Consider the following 20,242-nt stretch of genomic DNA (forward strand, 5'->3'; position numbering starts at 1 on the left):
GGGGGAATACATTGCCCAGGTTTAGCAAGAATCTTGTTAAGTCAGTTTAGACAGATGCCTCATCCTTGATATCTGATCAGCCTGGCCCACCTTCAGCAAATATCCTGCTAGGTCTGTTTAATGAAATTCCTTCTTAGAAATTTTCCATTCATTGCCCCAACCCTGCTTCTTGGCTATAAATCTCCACTTGTCCTTGTTGTATTCAGAATTTCGCCTTGTTCTATACTGAGGCCCCTTTCCCCTATTGCAATACAAACTTTGCTTTATAAATTAGGCACAGTAAGAGATTAAGAACAACTAATGATAAAACAGAACAATTTATAACTGCATATTGCAATAAAAATTATGTGAATGTAGACTCATCCAGCAAACTAACAAGAATTTCTTTTTCCTTCTTCACGTTAGGATAGAAGATTCATGGTAAGATAGAAGATTCATCTCACCATGGATCCTAGCAACCTCAGCATACATTTTTTTTCTTCCCTTATGAAGTCAAAAACCTCTACCTTTTCATTTAAAGGAAGCACTCTACAGCCCTCGGCCACATCTGAACTGCCAGCATCACTACTCTTGCACTCTGAGGCCATTAGTAAGTAAAACAGAAGTTCCTTGAACTTGGCCCTCTAACGACAGCTGATCTGATACCCGAGAAAGCTACTGAGTGAGTAACGGACAGGTAGTGTGCAGATATGCCAGACAAAATGAAGCGAACTAGAGTTGTGCCACCCTCCAAACAGTGCTTTTTGGGATATTGATTTTAAGCTGGTTACTAAGAAATAGAAGCCTCAGAAAGAACCTCTGACCCTCCCCTTTTCCTGCCAAAGAAGTTCAGAGAGAAAGGCCTGCTTCAGGAAGGGACTCAGGGCGCTCCCCTTCACCTCATTTGAACTGAGTACGGGGCAAGGGAGAGCTTCAGGTAAGGCCTGACACTGCATCAGCCCCTGGGTGCCTGGCAGGAATTTGCCTACCATGGGTGTTCCATTCCTCCTCAGTTACCTGTGAATTGACCATTTCACTTTTAAAATCTAAGATCTAGTTCCCCCCTTTTCTCTTTGTCCAAAATGGCATTATATACCCAGGTTTTCCCCACTGTCTTTTGAATTTTATGCTGACGGGAATTCCCTATGTGTACATAATAAAAGTTTATTTTCTCCTGCTAATCTGCCATATGTTGTTTGAATTATTAGCCTGGCCAGACAAATTTAAAAGGTGGGAGTAAAAATCTATTTTCAGCCCCCACAAAAGGGAGGGTTCATGTCCCAGGCAGAATGGAGTGGAATGGTAGGAGACTTCATTATGCTACTCAGAATGGTGCGCACGCTAAATTTTATAAATTGTTTATTTCTGGAACTTTCCATTTCATATTTTTGGACCCCAGATGACTATGGGTAACTGACACTGTGGATAAGGTGGGGACTACTGCAATACAAAGATAAATAAGTCATACTACTTCCCATCCAGAAACCTAAATAATTGTGGCAGAAATAAATCAGATATACCAGTAGCTATAAAACCGGAGAGTAAGTGATACATTCTCAAGAGGCATAATGGTAAAGAACTATTGAGAGCTCATATCAGGGGAAAATAGCATTAGCATGCAGAGGAGACCATCAAAAACGACTCTGGGGCTAGACCTCTGGGAAAGTGGGAAGAGAATGTTGTCACTGGCATGACTGAGGAACCCAGGAAGAGAAACACATGGAGGATGACGGTCAGTTTGGTTTTACACATTTTAGGTTGCAACAGCTGTGTGGAACCAAATGGAAATGATGAGGGAGCTTTTGCTGAGAAAGGCAGAGGCCAGGCACAAGGACGTGGCTCCCTTCTGTACGGAGGTAACAGCTGAGTGTGAGTGGGGGACACCCTCAGGAAAGAGTATAGAAGGGAGGGGGAAGTTTCGGGAATACATATACAGGGTGGGGAAAAGGAGATTTACAGTCATGAGTACATGAAACAGAGTTTATGCTTTTATCATTACTCATCAATGATTTTATTTTCTTCATATAAATACATGTAAACCCACTTTCGCTCCACCCTGTATAAAATTATAGGAAAATTAAAGGAAAGGGAGCCAGAGAATGAGAAGAGTGAGATAAGCCCAAAACATAAGAAATAACCTAGGCTGGTAAAATGTAGGCAATGTCCGTGGTTTTTTGCCTGCCTAAGACCAATCCCCACCATCCAGGAGCAGACCCCTTAGTCCATAGGAGCCTCGTATGAGGTTTAAGTGGGGTTGCCCAAAGGACAAGTGACCTAGACCTGTCCACTCTCTGGAAGAGCTATTGAAGAAGTCTTTTTCTAATAGGATTGCTCTAAGTCTGGGGTCTCCTTCGTCCGTTTTTTTCTACCCCACGAAAGAAGGTGAACTCTAATAGAGGAAGACAGGTTTCCAATTCCATCACTAGTCCCCTGGACACAGCTGTGCCTAAAGTTGGCTTTGCCCTGGAGTCTTCTGTGAGTTACCTGAGTCGATGAATTCTTTTTCTGACTTAAGCAATTTAGAGTTGTTTCTTCCACATTCAAACAAAAGAGTCCTGATTGATATATAAGTATTTAAAAATCATTTTTAAGCTAACAAATGAATGCATCATCCAGAACCTATGAAAAATCAAAATGATAAGTTTTTCTAATGTTAAAACCTTCACCATTCTTCTTCCTTTTCTCAACACATGGGTTGTTTTCCGTACTTGGCTGTCTTCTCAAAGGTCACCCATTAAATAATACAAAACAATAGGGCCATCTGATCCTGTGCCCATTATGCCAACGCCTTCACACCACACCAGAAATGAAACATCATCCCACTCAAAAGTCACCCCAGAAGTGGTTTCAAATTCTGTTTTGCCACATACCGTGCTTCTGTGGAAGCTGAGCAGTTCACATTCCCAACAAGGACACATACTGAGTGTGGTTGTGCCCTCTCGTGTGCAGGCGCAGGGAAGGGGAAACGCACCTCATCACACATTTACACTCGGCAACAATCAAAATTGGGATAAAACTGTTTTCTTGCTTTTCATATAAACAGATGTAAACCCACGTTTGCTCCACCCTGTATAATTGGTACAAAAGCAAGGAAAGGCGGCCAGAGAATGAGATCTCACCAGTTTTCTAGGTTGTCAGGTCACTGAGCTACATACTTTACATTTTGTTATACAGCCTCTAGCCAGAGGTGGGAGCAGGGCTGAAATCCAAGTCTGAAAGTGCCCGTCCCCCCTCTCTCCCTCAGAGACGCCTCTGCCCCTGCTCTGTCACATCCTTGTCGTCAGCGAGAACCACACTACCTTCCGGAATGTGCCATCTTCCCCCAGTACACGAGGGGCCTCCTGTGCTCTGAAGAAGAATCCACCCGAAGTTGTTTTCCAATTTGCTGTCAGAGAAGCCAGTGCACTTTACCCTCACTCCCATTCATTCATGTGTCCATCAACCGCAGCTTGCTCCCCTCTTCGCTGGCCTAGGTAGTCTGGTAAGGGCTGGAACGGAGACACAGTTCCATCTTCAACACACTCACCGTTCAGTAGACAAAACACAAAGATACAAAACAGATGACTATAATACAATGTGGGAAGGAAAACAATAAAGATAAGTGCAAGGCACTGTGAAGGAAGAGGGAAGAGGTCAGGGAAGGCTTTCTGAAGGAGGAGATGTGTGTACTGAGTGTACTGAGTCTAAAGTGTTGGTTCAGTGCTTCTCATGGCTACAGAGATAAGATATAAGCCCCCAAAACTAAGGCTGATATCAGCAATGCAAGTAAGTATGTGATTAGTTGACAAGTATTATAAACAATAGTTATTATAAGAATTCTAGGAAGCACAGAAAAGCTATATGCTTAACATATACTATCTCTTTTAATCCCCACATCAACTACTAAAGTAGATTTTAGAAAAAGTCTGGGACAAAGAAATCATACCCCAGGAAAAAGTAAATTGTTCAAGAGTAAACAATTTGTAAGTATTAAAGGCAGAATTCAAACCAGGGTCATCTTATGTCATCTGACTTCTAAGCCAATACTCTTGCTGCTATATCCCCAAGTTTTGGTGGGTTGAACAATGAAAAGAATACAAATAGTGAAAGAGAGAACCATTTAGATCCTGGCAAGGCATGTAGTTATTGCCCCTGTTAGTGACTTGAGTCATGCAGTTACTCAGGCCATATTTAGCATCCTACTGAAAGAGAAACCTCAAAAACAATTAAACAATCATCAATGCCAACATCAGTTGAGTTTTCTCACCATGGTGACAATTAAAGAATACAAGGTGGTTGTGGTTCTTTGCTCCCCAATAAGCTCTCTGTCCATCACCAAAGCAGAAATATCGGACAGACACAACCACCACATTCAAGCAGCGGACAGCTGGGCATGACACCCTACACCACAGGCCCACGGCTGCTGACATTGCTGTGAAGAACCTTGTAAAGGGATCATCAAACCGAGAATTATTGGGGGGGGGTGCCATCTTAAATATTTTGCTTCCCTGTTACTGTTGTTTTAAAGCCAGTATTTTTGAAGGTCAAGTAGAAAAGCCAGCTTGTTGATGGATCCACCTGAACTACCATCAATGAGACCTGTATGACTGGCCATAGATTGTTAGGACTGTATTAAGAGGAAGGAAAGATAAACATCCAAAATAATTATTTAATGAGAAAGAAACCTCTGGAATCCTGGAGAGCATACCTACCTTAGAATTTACTAACGCTAGCACTAATAATATAATACCGTGTGCCTGGCACACAGTAAGACTCGGTAAATACTTATTAAATGAATGGATGAGGAAATGAACGAGTGAACCCCTCAACTTGTCTTGAAACTATCTTTCAAAACCAATGGTAAAAAACAGTTTATGATCATAGTAGCAACCTAAACAAAACTGTGAAAAAGCTAAAGAACTGCAGAAAGTGAAGTTCGTTCATACAAGAGTGTTTCAAATGTGGGACTAGCCAAAGATCACAAGAGAACAATTTAAATATTTAAATTTTAGAAGCTTAGCAATTGAGAGGCCACTTCTGACCCTGAAAAGGTGAGTAGTCCCATACATTGACCCGTTTGGGGTGAGAGAACTATGTCACGGAACCTGTGACTTAAATGCTTCACACCAGCAAAAGGAGCATTCGAAGCAGGACTGAGTGTGGACATCACTTTGAGGCTTGTTACAGGTACAGAACGGAACCACCTAATGTCGGTGACGAGGAGCCAGAGCGCCACTTCCAAGACTCCTTGATATTGTGCGACACATCAACACGCTGAATCGCCTCCTGTTTTACCGAACTTCTCTAGAATGTTTCCACTCTTAATCGTCTCTTCCAAGTTTATACTATTATTTCACCAAGATAAGTCATGATTTTCTAAGGTTTGAGCAAAGAACATTCTTAAAAAACAATCTCTACATTTAACGGGTGGCTAATCTGTTTCCTAAGATTCATTTTTCCAGTTTTCGTTCGGATTCCTAACACTGCCGACTGAAGCCACTCGGGCTTGTGCATTCTCACCCACAATGCGCACACGGGCGTGCACACACATGCACGCGCACACTCGCATTCACCCCCAAAACTCTTCCTTGAGAGGACACAAAAAGTGCCTTTCCAATATATGTTTTAAGGACAAAGATGCCACGTCTTGTGATACATTGTTAAGGGAAGTGGGATTGTTATGAAACAACACGGGTCGACTGACACCACTACTATAAATGAGGTTAGAGAAACTCTAGAGGATGTACTTCAAAATGTTAACGGCATTTATCTCAGGGCGATCAAATCGTGGGTGATTGTTATTTTTTCTATTCTGTTCCTCTATATTCGCCGAAGTTTTAGACAATATCCTCCTATTCTTGTTTCGGTTAGAAAAGTAAAGTTAAATCACGGAGAGGGAGCACTATCTGGGTTCCTCCAAACACAATGAAGACAAGTTGGAATTAGTGCTTACTTTTACTAAAGAAAACAAAAATTTTTAAGCTATTATACACTTTTAAAAAAGAGGTTTACAAAGTTTTCTAACGTCACCATAGCTATTGACAAGTTTCTCAGCCTTATTCCATCCCACGTTCAGTTTCTCAAGGCTCTCTCACCCCTAAAAGCTTGACACGGTGACAGAGCAGATACTCAGTCTGGATTCTTCTCTTCCCAACTCTGACCTGCCCCCAGGTGGCGCGGGCCACCCCACTTTCTTCCACAGGCCTTCTCCTGTTTGCAGCCAAGACCAGAGGGCCCGTAAAGCCCTGCCGTTCACTAGGGGCCTCCCGCTCATTGCCTCTCGGGGATAAGGTGTGGAAGGCACGCCTCTTCACTTCAGGGCTGGGCTAGATGCCACAGGGATTGAGCTCATCCTTCAGAGCCACCTCGTCCCTGCATACAAGGACTGGCCTTGTCTATCACAGGCCCAACTATGTAATGATCCTTCAGCACGCTGGCTCTCGAAGTGTGGTCACAGGACCCCTGCGGGCTACCAGGACCCTGCGAGAGAATATGAGAGGTCAGGATTGTTTTCAAAATAGTACTGAGACGGCATTTCCCTTTCTCACTCTTATTCTCTTATGAGTAAACAGTGGATTTCTCCAGAGGCTGTATGGCATATGTTACAATGGAGTGAACGCAGAAGCATAAATGAGACTCTAATAAACCAGACATTAAAAAGATTTGCAAAAATGTAAAACAATGCCCTTCTTTTCACTAATTCTTTTGTCATGGAAAGAGTTATTTTTCATTTTTTAAATCTTAACATGGCATGGATTTATTAATGTCATTTTTAATAAATGTTTTTAATGTTCTCAACACTCATTTCTGTAGTTATAAATATCAATAGATGTGAACCATATATACTAAACTTGTTTGGTGTCCTCAGTAGTTTTCAAGAGTGAGTACAAAAGGGTCCTGACTCCCAAAGGGTTGGTCTAACTCCTAAGAACGACACACAAACAGACCCTTACATGCCGCCTAACTGACAAGTCGGGAGCTTTCATCAATTGTATCTGAGACACACCTCACCCAGTTCAACCTACACGCCCACAAGACTGTTCCTGCAGAAACACCGCCACTGTCGCCCCTCTGCTCAGACTGCCCCCAACACACGTGCACACATGCAAACTTCCTTTCTGTCAAGGGTGTAAAGTCCTAACACTGAAGAACCTGTTATCTGTCTTCGATATTCCACTCCCTTCACCCTCTTCCAGAGCACACTTGAACTTTCTATCTTAACCACACAGTTCCAATGAGTCTTGTGTTTCACAGTCATTGTGACTTTGCATAGTCCCTCACCCCCACCTAGAGTCCTAATATGCCTCCACTCAAAGTTTCCGGCTCCTATCTCTCCTACACGGGCCCACACCTCCTCTGCTTCCCCTCCCATGCTCGCCTCTTCCTCTCCAGACTCCTACACACAGAGCATTTATTTGTTTAGCACTTACTGCATCCCTTAACATATTATCACCTGTTTGTAAAAATGCATACCTCTTTCGTAAGATCATGAACATGTAAAGAGAATAGACATATTTCTTTTAATACGTTTCTGAACTCTAAACAAAGCATCAGACAAGATTAGCAGAAGGTTTTGATGGAGAAAGGATGGAGTGGATGAGTTCCATTTGGGGCAGGATTAGACCGATTGAGTTGGGGAAGGGAGAGAGACTTCAGTGGGTGACAGGGTGTACAAAGCTGAACCTCATGAGAAATACCTGAAGCAGGCCAACCTATTTAGAAAACGTCCAAAGAGAGGTACCAACTGCAGCCCAGGAGTGACTGGAACTGTGCAGAGAGAGTGTGTAAAGTTAAAAGGAAGGGGACTTGAGATGGAACCCTAAAAGCACCAATATTTGAAGGGTGAGCAAAGGATGTTGACATTGAAAAGTGGCCACCAGAGAGGTAAGAAAAAGGAGGCAGCACAATTACAGGCAAGAAAATGGTGTGTTTCAGGCAGATGTGTTCAATACCATCAGAATTAACAGCAAGGTAAGGCCTGAGAAACACCCATTGTATTTAGCAATAAGAAGGATTGGGGTGACATCCTGTAGAGTGATTTCAAGAAAGTGCTGGGGTCCAAGCCACACCATAATATGCTCAGGAGTGACTGTAAGGCGAGAAATAGGATAGGAATTCATAAATTTCCATCGCCAAGTGATATGCAGAAAGGGAGGCATGTAGACTGTGAGATACTCAGTGGATTCACAGCACAGGGGGCTCACTAATACAGACTCTGTCTAAAACCAGCACAAGGGGAAAGAACCAAGGATTCGAAATTGGAACCCCTGCTCTCCCAGACAAATTGGGGCACTTGGTGACTTTTGCCAAATGACTTATTTGGGCCTCAGTTTCTGAAGATACTGACATGTCCTATTTCTCTCACAATACAGTTTTTATTACCAAATGTCAAAAATCAGAAAATAACATTGTAAGGCTGAAAAACCAATCAGGTTTTAGAGCTAGCCCTGACTATTGTAGAGACAGCTTCATCAGGGAAAATTACAGTAATATTTTTTCTTGTTTTATTGAAACGAGGAATATCAGCAGAAAACACCTTCTTGCTTTCAAATGACTGTACAATTCTCGGTGACTTCAAGAAACTGGCATGAGTTCTACCTTGATGTGCAGGCACTTGCACAACATAGGAGGCACGCAGCTTTTTGGAAAATAAACCAGGTCCCTCCGTGGGATGATAGACTTAGCTTGAGAAACAATAGCAGAAAGAGCATAAGTCTTGTTTGGTTGTTTATTTTTTTAATTTTTAAATTTTATTTTTCAATGTTTACATTCGATATTATTTTGAATTAGCATAGTGTTTAGACAATCATATACTTTACAAGATGCTTCTCCACCCCAGGTATTTCCAGCACCCACTGGGCACCATACATAGTTGTTACAATATTACTGACTATATTCCCTGTGCTGTGCTTTACATTCCTGTGGCTATTCTGTAACTACCAATCTGTGTTTCTTAATCCCTTTACCTTTTTCGCCAGATCCCCAAAACCCCCTCCCCTCTGGCAACCATCAGTCTGTTCTCTGGACCTATGAGTTTGTTTCTTTTTTTTTTTTCATTTATTTTGGGTCTAAGGCTCTAGATTCAAGTCCCACCTTCCCCAAAAGAGCACAGGTTCTGAAGTCCCATCACCCTGGAGTGGAATCCTCACTCTGCAGCTTCCAGGCCATGACTTCACACGAGGTACGTAACCCAGCTGAGACTGGGTGGCCCCGTGGGAGTTCGTGTACTTACCCTGGGAGGTCAGAAGGGTGAGTGGGGTGGTGTATAAGAAAGCACAGAGCACAATGCCTGGCTCATGATCAGTGCGCCGTAAACGTTAGCTATCATTCCTGTTAGGCCAGGACCTGCTTCCTCTGCTAATGGGAAGGCCCTTCCCAGAATATTTGCTTACAAGGCATTCATCCCAAGATCAGAGCCAGAGCCAGTGTCTAGCTTTTCTCATTAGTATGTGTAGGTGTAGAATAGACCTAGATTCTGAGAAGACTACTCCTAAAGAAAACTAGCGCAGTGTGATTTGATAAACAAACTCAATTACCCAGTGTCAAGAATATGCATGCATTAGCAAACAAGTCTGTGCTTTTTGTAGCATGTATATGTGTGTATACACATATACGTATGTGTGTATATATATGTATATGTGAATATATATATACATATTTCATGCACACACCACTTTCTCCAGTGTTACACAGCCAGCAATGCAGCTCTTCACAGGCATGATAAAGGCAGATTTACACTCTACACTGCCAGAAGAGAGAGCAAATTCATTGGTAGAGAGTCCTTCTAGAACAACAGTGAGAACAGGGCTGAATGTTTTGACACTAGACGTGGTGTTTCTCTCATATCTGAAGGCTATCCATAGAAGAAAGAAGTTGATTAATACATGTTTCTCCGGGAAAACTTTAAGAACTCAAAATTAGGAAAGCTATTGTTGCCAAAATATTTTCTCTGAAAAAAAATTCAACATATAAAAAAGAATAAAAGAAAATTTCATTCTCTAAGAGATAATTCATGGAAGTCACCTGAAAATCCATTTTGTGATTAGTAGTAGAAATCCATTTGAAACGGGCAGATGTTCAATCAATAAATACTTCAAAAACTGAACCAGACACGCAGAATTCTCCAAAAGGAGAACTGGGTGATTTGTAACTCTTCCATGAGCCCCTCACCCTTCTAAACTAGCAGCACCTGCTATGAACAGTACTCATTGAAGAATTAATCACAGATAGCCTTGTAAGACATTTTATAATATTTTTTCAGTGATTACTTAACTACGGCAGTTTGGCCTTGCATACTTTTCTCAAGTTGCCATTTTCTTTCCTAATTAGATTATAAGCTCTCTGAGCACAAGGACCCATCATCACCAGTAGAGTTTCCACAGGCAGCGCTGTTCTCTTGATGCAGCTACGCAATGGAACTAGATAAGTAGCAGATCATTAGTGTCTTCTATGCATATTTCAAAACTGAGGTAATAGTTGTTCTGGCTACAGAGGGTGCAATTGTCTAGCCCATAGTTCAAAACATCCACTATAGCACACGTTTAGGATTACCTGAGGTTCTATCACTTCTTGTGTGACAATAGTCAAGTTACTTAACCTCTTTCTATCTCATTTTTCTCATGTACAAAATGAAGATACAAACAGTACCTTTATCGTAAAATTGTGTTGGGTATCAAATATGATAATACAAACAAACTGGTTAAAAGTTATGTCGCACAGAAAAAGACCAACAATCTCTTGCTATAATTATTATGTTATGCACGAAAGTCCAGGTGACTCCTAGGTAGTGGGTGAAGGTGCAGGCTTGGGAGTTCAACATGGAAAGAATGAAGGCCGTTTTCCTGCATAGATCCCAGTCGTGCCGGACGAGGAGGCAAACTGAGCTCCTGCCATCTGTACAGATAGAGAGACTGGAACGAAACCAACTCCATCTCTGGATCCAGATTTCTTTTCATTTTTTAAGTGTCATACTGTGACCTTTGACCAACTGCGCTATCTTTAGCAAGCATATCAAAGCTTTCTGGGGGATGATGTTCTATGTTCCATAAAATGTAGCCATAAATATTTTTGTTAGTAACAGCTGAAATGGCATAACAACTAAGATAAATATCAAACTGGTAATAGTATCAATTACAAGCAATCATTTATCATCATACCAGCAGGACGTATTGGCCCTGACATTATGGCATTCTCTATCCCTTTGTCTTGTCAATGATTAGTACCTGAATTATACTATTTTTTTAAAAAAGTCCTGTGGCAAGGGTCTGTTAGGGAAAAATAATTTGCACAGACTGCAGCAAATTATTATCTTTTCTTCTCCAATCTTCCCTTAAGCAAATTGCCCTTTAATAAGTTCTGTTATATTCCATGGGGTAGCCTGCTGTGTTTTATGGTCTGAAGGTACCTTCCCCTGTGGTGGCCATTACACCTTTTCCCCACCATTGGACATCATCATAGTGAAATGATTTGCAAGTATCCCTTGTATTCCCAAAACGTCTTGGAAACAATGACTGCTCTATACAGAGTCAACCTAAATGAGAATGATATAATAGATCAGAGCAGGTCCAACGTCTTGAAGAAAAAGTGACTGGAGGCCTAAGTGCAACTTTCCGTCCCACTCTTCTAGTTTCTCACCTGAACAAGCGGTCTGGAAGGCATTCCTAGAAGGTGTATTCTCGCCATTTCCCAGAGCATAAGGTCTAAAAGAGACCAGATGCTCTTTCTCTGCTCTGTTCATGGTCAGTGCTTCCCTGAACCTCCCTCATCTAATCCACCATCACCCCACCCCAGGAAAAAATACAGTAGATAACAACAAGCTATACACACAATGTATGTGTAATGACCCAAACTCGCACACACACACCCCTTCTGTTTGCTACATACCATGAGCCTGGCCATCCACTGAAATAAGCCGAGAGTTACCTCACTGCCTCTCCCTCTGGTGTCATGGGGCCAGAAGCTAGTGAAGAAGATCTAACAATAGTTAAAGGACAACAGCAGACAAAAGACTGAAGCAAAAAATATCTACTTGGGGCTCTTTTGTCTGCTCTTCAGCCACGCCTGCTCTTCCTGGAGAAGGCAGAGCCTTTATGCCAACTCCTGACTACCTATGGGTTCAAGCAATCATTACATCTCACTCATGCAAACCACTGCAGTCTCCTCCTTAGTTCGCACCCTGACCCACTCCAACACTTTCCATATTCTCATGAAGATAAATGTTCTGAAAACTCAAGTCTGATCCCATTCTACTTTTGTTTGTAATTCTTTGATGAGACATATCACTCTATCATGCATTACAGTTGTATGTGCCCAAGCCGTACCTCCTCCAATAAACTGTAAAGTCATGTGAGGGCCAAATTCTCTTACTCACATTAAGCAATTTTCACTCATTCATTCAGAATATATATAGTGAATACATGTTATGTACCAGGCAATATACCAGCCCCTAGAGAGAAAAGTTAGGTCACACCCTTTAATTTGTTTAAAATCATTAAGGTAAGGAAGTAGGGAGGCTTCAGCCATATAAACAAAAAGTTGTAATACATACTAAATTATTTTTATACTGTAATATAATTGCAACATATAATATGTTAGAACTGCAAAGGCACTAATTCATGTAGGGTCACATAGGAGGGGTTCTTACTAAACCCTTGAGCAGACCAAGAAAAGCTTCCCAGAAAAAGTAATGTCTAAACTAATACCTGCAGCATAAGCAGGTGTATATGGAAAACCAAGAACTACAGGCAGCACATTAAGACTGTAGTAGTGGCAAAGGAGAAGTCTTGAGAAATATTCAGGGACCAGATCATGAAAGGGCTAAGCCACACTAAAGCATTTGAAATTTATCTTGAGAGAATTTAATTGTTTTACTAAGATGAGTGATATGATCAGATTTGTACCTTAAAATGACCACTCTAACCAGAGGGCAGTAGTCATTCAAAATATTTGTTAAACACAGGAATAGTTAAGTGTCATTAGCATAATAAGAAAACATGTCAGTTATTCAAAAAGAGAAAAAACAGGCTGTCACTGCTGGTCGTGATGCCCTGGAGAGGTTTTATGCAGAAGTTGTGGCAAAGGGATAGCCAGGCAATTAAAAGTATAGGATTTCGATAGGGTAATTCAAGGAAAAGAAGGGCATTCCAGTTGGAAACATGAAGCGTGCAGGGAAGGTAACAAGCTAAGAAGTGGTTGAACAAAATACACAGCGAATTCACAGAAGAGCAAACAGTTCCGTTTAGCGAGTGCTAGGTCTGGGTGGGTACACTGCTCAGTGTCGACCTTAAGGTGCAAGGCCTTGAATGCCAGGATCAAGATCTAGACTTCACCAGCAGAGCAGCTTTGAAGGAAGAGAGGCATATTCCAAGTACTGCTTTAGGAAGAATGAGTACGAATTAAAGAGGTGTACAAACAAGGTGCAGGCAAGCAAGTGAAAAAGAACAAAAGATGCGGGAAATATGCTGCAAGATATGTATTGAAAGAAAGAAGAGCGTGAAGAGAGAGAAGCAAAGTGTGAAGTTGAGGGATGGTATGACACAAAGGTTGCCTCACAGACCAACTACCACGGCCAGTCCCACTTCTCCAACACCCCAATCACACTCCCTGGCCTTCTGATTTATTCTAATTAGTTTAGTATGATCATTTGGAGAATGAGGATATGCTTTTTTATTGAGCTATTTAATCGGCATCTACACTAGGAACTTAGAGTGAGGTGTTTTGAAGAGGAAATGAAGAGAAAATCTGAAGAGAAAGGAACTTCTGAATAAACAAGCACTGAGGCCATTTAAATGGCCCAAATTAATCACCCAACGTATGCATTCAGTTGGGGCTTCCCTGTGCATCCTACGGAACTCCCTGACACAGATCAGACTGACACCCCAGCGCCTCCCAGACCCACTGAACTAAAAGAGCTCCCTCTTCTCACTGCTTCAGTCGCTGCTTCTACCTGCTCTTTGTACCCACATACCCATGAAGCAAAACAATAAGCTCAATTGTTCTATTGTCATCAGTTTGACCTTAGGTCACTTTGGTCTCCCAAAGCAATGAGTTAATTTAATAGGACTTAGGAATACTTTAAGAATATTAGAACACCTTCCAAATTCTCTAACAAACATCCAGAGTACAGTAGTCTATGACCTGAGAAAAGCTGGCCTCAGAAATATCACAGCCCTCATCCAAAGGAACAATGTCATTTGTAAAAGAGATCTCCGAGGAAATCCAATAAATCCCTGATTCATAGAAATAAGTTCTATTTTCTGGGCCTTTTTCAAAGTCAAAAAATCAAGCTTCTCACAGCAGGCCCACACATTATTTATTCTACTTTGTTACAGGTGAGGGAACTCCAGTTGCATTCTTTAAAGAATGCAGGTATTAATGGCCCTAATTTTTGCTCCAAATTGGGTGGTTTCCTGCTAGCAAATAATAGATTCTTCTAGAATCTATTTCATTTCTTGTCATCTTGTTTGAAGGTTGTTGTTTTCATCAGGACTTTTTAGAACATCAAATTGTTGTTTGTTAGGCCTGGTTAAATGATAAATTGTCCCTGGCTTCCCTTTATTTCCAAAGTAATTATCGGCTTCTTCCTGTCTCTTTCTGATGCCCACAGAGGCCACAATGAATGTAGTTAAATATCCAAATATGAGAGTGAGAAGCAAGGTGTCCACATACATATAATTTATCAATTGAGAAATCCTACTTACAAAAAGGGAAACATATTGCTAACAAACTTAACCAATTTTTCAAAATGATTCACACATATTTTCCAGTGTCTTTGCCAAGGAGTGGCTCAGGGATCTTTTGTCTCTTTGTACTTTGTCAACACCTCCAGACACTGCAAGGTAAAAAAGATAACGTGAGTGCAAACAGTGTGTGGGCTACAGATTTGCAGCTGCCGGTCAAGCCTCAAGCTTCTTTCCAAACACATGACCACTCCTACTCCTACCTAGAAATATCTTAGCTCAGCTGTTTCCCCTACTTGGAGAGATTGCAACTAGACAGAAAATACTTAGGAAGTTGTTTGCTTTGTTTTCTTTTCCAAAATATCAATATATGTGGGAATTTCAGTTTTGCCAACATATTTCTTAGACATTAAATCGAATGTTTAATTAAATCATGCCAGAGCTAAAACTGCAGTTTATTAAAGAGCCTGAAGAGGTGAAACACAAAACCCTCCCTTCTAGTTAAAGGGAGGTCACTCTCTGATACCCCGGCAGCATCAGAATTTGTCCTTGAGTATAATATGTTTGAATTGAGGTAAGATATTTCTAACAAAAAAAATGCCTACCTACCCATAGTATTCATAGCAAGGAGTCCGTCTGATTCAGGTTTCCCTAACAGTAATCTAAGGTCAGAAAATCAGCATCTCCTAATCTAATACATTAGGAGATGCTAAATTTCCAAGAGTGGAGTATAGCATGCAGCATTCCCCAAACACCTCGGACCACAAAAACTTTTTGTAACACACTAACATGGGCCAGAAATGAAGAACAATATGGAAAATGTCGCTTACTGCTCTTCATCATCAGTTCTCTTTGGAACAAAAACAGAAGGGGAAAACGTCAAGCGCTGAGTTAGCACTTTCAAACAGTGGGGAGGAGTTTGGGGAGGATGGAGAAAGCATACTGTGCCTACTCCAGAATTCTAAGAAATAAAATATGTCTTATGTAAATAACAACCTAGAACATCCGTTTTGAAATTTACTAACAGTTGTCATCTTCATTGTTTTGTGTAAAATAAGTCCCTTCGGGTCTAAATGCCTCATGTAACGTACACAGGAAAGGCAGAACCACGTTACATCTCCTTGGCAGTTGTTACCCACAAAGCAACTGTTAACAAGGACCGCATGTGAGCGGTTCGTTATTTTTGCTGGGAAGATTTAAGTACGCCATTCCTACCTTTAAAAACAACAACAACAACAACAACAACAACAACAAAACCCTGCATTTCCTAAGGTGCTTCCCACCTTAACTATTTCATAAACTTTTCTATAAAACTTTATATTCACAAGCGTCTGATCTCTCAGCTCATCCGGCACAAAGCTGCAATTTCTGACTCCCTGAACCCTCACCAGCCCTTTAACCTCGGCTAAGGAGCCCGGTCCGGTGAGAATCAAGTGCCACCAATCACCGCCTCAAACCCGAAAAACCCAAAGAAATCCTTTCCCCCGCACTTCCCCCGGGTAAATAGCGTTCAGGTACAGACCGGCGCCTAAGGACAGCCACAGCGCGAAAGCGCGGGGTACGAGCGCCGTACCTGGTTGAAGTGCAGCTGCGCGAGCTGCGGGGCGCCCTCCGCGGTGGCGGCTCCCAGCTGCTGAAGCAGGTGCCCGAGCTGCGCCGCCGACAAGCTCCGATTCGCACCGAACAAGCTCACCACGTCTTCGCTGAAGGCAAGCCCCGGCCCCGCCGCAGCCCCTCCGAGGCCCGCCGCCGCCAGCAGCAAGATCCCGGCCACTGCCTGGCCGGGGGCCATCCTGGCCCGAGCTGCCCGGTGCGGTCCCAAAGCTGGCTGAACCGCACGGGGGACGCGCTGGGCGCACCGGCGTTGGTGCCCAAGGGCGCGCGGTTCAGGCGTCCCCGCCCGGCCGAGTCAGCGGTGCCTCGAGGCGCCCCTGGTCCTCCGGCGCCTTTGAAAGAGCTGCAGCCGGCGATCTGCGGAGCATTGAAGTGGCGGTGCAGCTGCGGGTGGGGAGCGATAGGCAGAGAGGGCGCCCAGTCCTCCTGGCGAGCCTGAGATAAAGAGGACAAAGGGGGAAAGATAAAGGCCACTGGGTCACCCGCCGGCCGGACCCCGGAGCACTGCGTGGCCGGAGCCCTCGAACTCCCGGCCGGGCATGGGGCCAACTGCCCTGTAGCCGGGTTTGAGAACGTCCCAGGATTTGCTTACAGTGTGGTGACACAGGCTCCTCCCGGATATAAAGCTCTAAACCACCGCCAGTTCTTAAGAATTAAAACTGCACTCGCTGTGGAACCCCGTCTCCTCTTCCTGTCCTGCCGAATTCCCGCAGAGCGAACTTAAGAAGGATGAGACGTGCCAGCGCCTAAATGGCACCTTCCCTATCCCAGATCTCGGCTCTAAGCTACCTAGTAGGAAGGACTAGGTTAGACGGCTAACCTCCCACCTCGCCAGCCTACCTGTTTGTTTCTGTCCAGCCCTGCACCCTTTCAGATAAGAGGAGGATGACCCTGTCCCCGCCTCTGCAGCACGTGGTGACATACTCCCCCTCCCGCCCGAACTCCCGAACGCGTCCACGCCGGGGCGCCGGGCTGCCTGCCTTTCCTCCTCTCCTGTGCTTGCCCAGCCGCCGTCTGCCGGCTCTCCATCCCTTCCCCTCCCCCAACTCCAGGGGGTTACCTTAATGACACCTCCATCTCGGTGACTCCTAGCCTTCTTTCTGCTCTCCGCGCTCTCTTTGTTACCTTGATGAAACCAGCTTCCTGGAATAGAGTCTGGAACCCCTTGAATTGTCTAAACTATTAGCAAGAATATATTCATTTATTTATTTATTTGTGTATTTATTTTGGTCTTCTTAAACTCAAGGGAGAAAAAGGAAACCAAATCTGTAGTGTGGTGGTAGACTCACTGAGCCAGCACTACCCAAACCGGCCCTTCCTGACGCCACACGGGATATCCGCAGATTAAAATGAATGTTTGTTCAGATGAGGATTCAAGAAAAGCTGATTTAGGTATGAAGTCAACAAGTTTGTGTCGAGTGAATGCGGTGTTTGGGATCAAAGGTTGTGTCTGGTGGAAATAATGGTCCAGAAATAAAGTGAAACCACGACCCACTGTTGCATGCCAGAGAACAGTAAGAATCTAAAGTGGTGTAGATGAAATGTTCAAATAGCTGTCCATCTTGTGCGAGACATTCACACATACACACACACACACACACACACACACACACACACAGTGTTCTTGCCTTTCATAGGTTAAGTTCACAGCCTCCTAAAACACATTTCAAAAAAAAAAAACAAACTAACTAAATCCATAGTAGGGCAAGGAGATGGAGAAGGAGAAAAGAATATCATGTCCCACAAGAATTTAAATAAACCCAGGAAGAAAGAGATGAGATCAGAGAAAATTCAAGAAGAATGAGGATCCGGGTGGACATATCTGAAGGGCTTGTCATATGCAGAGGGTTTAACTGCATTCTGACTACAGAGGGCAGAAGGCAGCAGCAACAAGGCAAACTTACCAAGAGGAAGGTTTCCACAGAATATCAGAACAACTGCTTTGAGGAGCAGTGATCCCCATTTTTTAAAGTGATTCAAACCCAGGGGTATTCGGTAAAAGGATTCCTGCCTCGGAGGGAGAAGAGCAAAATGATCTTAATGATGTGCCCCTTCCCATTATAAACCTATATATTTGTTAATCTACAGAATTACATTGGTGCAAAAAGGGCAATTATTTCACCCAAGGGCCAGAAGTAAGTGCATGTCACCATTAAGCTCTTAAATTACACAGCTAATAGGACTCTTCAAGACATTTATTGAAAATATTGTAATAATTATGTATGGTACTTCATGGGTACTAGAAATATTAAGAACACTTTGTAAAGTATATGATTATGCAACCACTATGCTGTACACCTGAATCTAATACAAAATCATACTGACTGTAAAGTGTAATTGAGAAGTAAAAATAATAAAAAGTTAATTTCCAACTTAATTGTAAAACCGGGTCTAGAAGGCGGACCGTTCCACTGCTCACTCAGCTGTGCACAAAGCCCAGGCAGCGTGCTGAGGGCCCTGATGAGCCCGGCAACCACGAAGGCTCCTTAGCTTCCTGTAATCCAGAATTTCCAGTTTTTGTTTTCAGGAATGAAGCCAGAAAATCAGATGTTTGCTGAGCAAACTGATGAGGGCAGAACTTCTTCAGCAACATGGTGCTGGAGGCAGAGCCCTAAGAAAATGTTCAGTGTCATCATGAGCAAAGAAAAGTAACTTTCTCAAAACAATAACAAGGGTAGCGAAGGGTTTGTCAGGAGAGCATTTGCCTCACCTGTGCCTGTTGTGTGGAACCCAGAAGTGTGCAAAAGAGGATTATGGAACATAAAAAAAAATTAGATTATGACATAACCTATTCTTCCTTTCTCAGTGAGGAGGGTTTGATATTTACTTATGTGATTATAGTTTGTTTATAAAACTTGAACTTTTATAACTACATAGTAAACTTACTGGTTTTCAAAAAATTTTTGATTCTCAAGTATAGTTTGTTGCTTATTTTTTGTTTTGATGTCTGTCAGTGACTGGAGATGATTCTTGGAAATTAATGAAAGCTCTAGATGAGTGATTTTTAACCTTTTTCATCTCATGGCACACACAAACTAATTACTAAAATTCTGTGGCACACCAGAAAGTATATCATTTTTTGCCAATGTGACCAAAAATAGGTATCATTTTGATTCATTCACACCCAACAGCCATTGTTGTGTTGGCTTGTTGTCATTTGGTGTGTGTGGCACGGGTCGGGGGAGCATTGTTCTTTTATTTTTTAATTCTCACCCAAGGACATGTTTTTATTTATTTTACAGAGAGAGTGAGAGAGAGAGACATGGATCCGTTGGATCAAACCCACACAACCTAGGTCTGTGTCCTGACCAGGGATCAAACCTGCAACGTTCTGGTGCACTAGGTGGCGCTCCAACAGACAAGCCACTGGGCCAGGGCCTTCTTTTAAATTGAATTCACTGGGGTGACATTGGTTGATAAAATTATACAGGTTTCAGGTGTACTATTCCATAACACATCATCTGTGTATGGTGTTGCGTGTTTACCACCCCAGGTCAAGTCTCCTTCCATCACCGTTTATCCTCGCTTCACCTTCTCCTACATTTCCCCATCCCCCCTTCCCTCTGGCAATCACCAGACTACCATGTGTGTGTTGCCAGTTTTTTATTTGACAGTCTAAGGGGAAAGAGGTCAGTGTGCGCATGACGGAATAGTAAGGTATCGCCTGTTTTAAAAATTGTCGAGCACACCAGTGTGCCGTGGGCACACCTGTTGGAAATTGCTGCTCTAGATGGTTCATCTACACCCAACAAGTTGTCCCTTCCCAGCTTGAACAGCAACACTGATAACGTGCTGGATTTTTCACAAACATAAATGGGTTTAAATTAATACAAATTTTGCCTCATGGATATTTTGAAAACAATATTTTATTTATCAACCATTCATGTCCACGTACACACATTTTGCCAACCCATCAACTCCCCCAAGACAATACACGGAAAAATAAGTAATAATCAACCTGCTTTGAAACCTTACCAAATAGTTAACATAAT

General features: G+C 42.6%; 1 protein-coding gene across 1 annotated transcript in view; it reads right to left on the reverse strand.

Annotated features, from left to right (window-relative positions):
- SLC39A8 (solute carrier family 39 member 8) overlaps positions 1-17,110 on the reverse strand; it is a 69,220-nt gene extending 52,110 nt beyond the window's left edge. The window contains exons 1-2 of the mRNA XM_037036263.1: positions 16,843-17,110; positions 16,210-16,685 (exon numbers count right to left, since the gene is read on the reverse strand). Of these exons, the coding sequence (XP_036892158.1) occupies positions 16,210-16,428 (219 nt within the window). The 5' untranslated portion in view covers positions 16,429-16,685; positions 16,843-17,110. The remainder of the gene's footprint in view (positions 1-16,209; positions 16,686-16,842) is intronic.
- Positions 17,111-20,242: the final 3,132 nt, after the last annotated feature.

The sequence above is a fragment of the Sturnira hondurensis genome, unplaced genomic scaffold (assembly GCF_014824575.4).
Source record: "Sturnira hondurensis isolate 20B ecotype Veracruz unplaced genomic scaffold, ASM1482457v3 Scaffold0022707, whole genome shotgun sequence".
In the NCBI taxonomy this organism is placed as follows: domain Eukaryota; kingdom Metazoa; phylum Chordata; class Mammalia; order Chiroptera; family Phyllostomidae; genus Sturnira; species Sturnira hondurensis.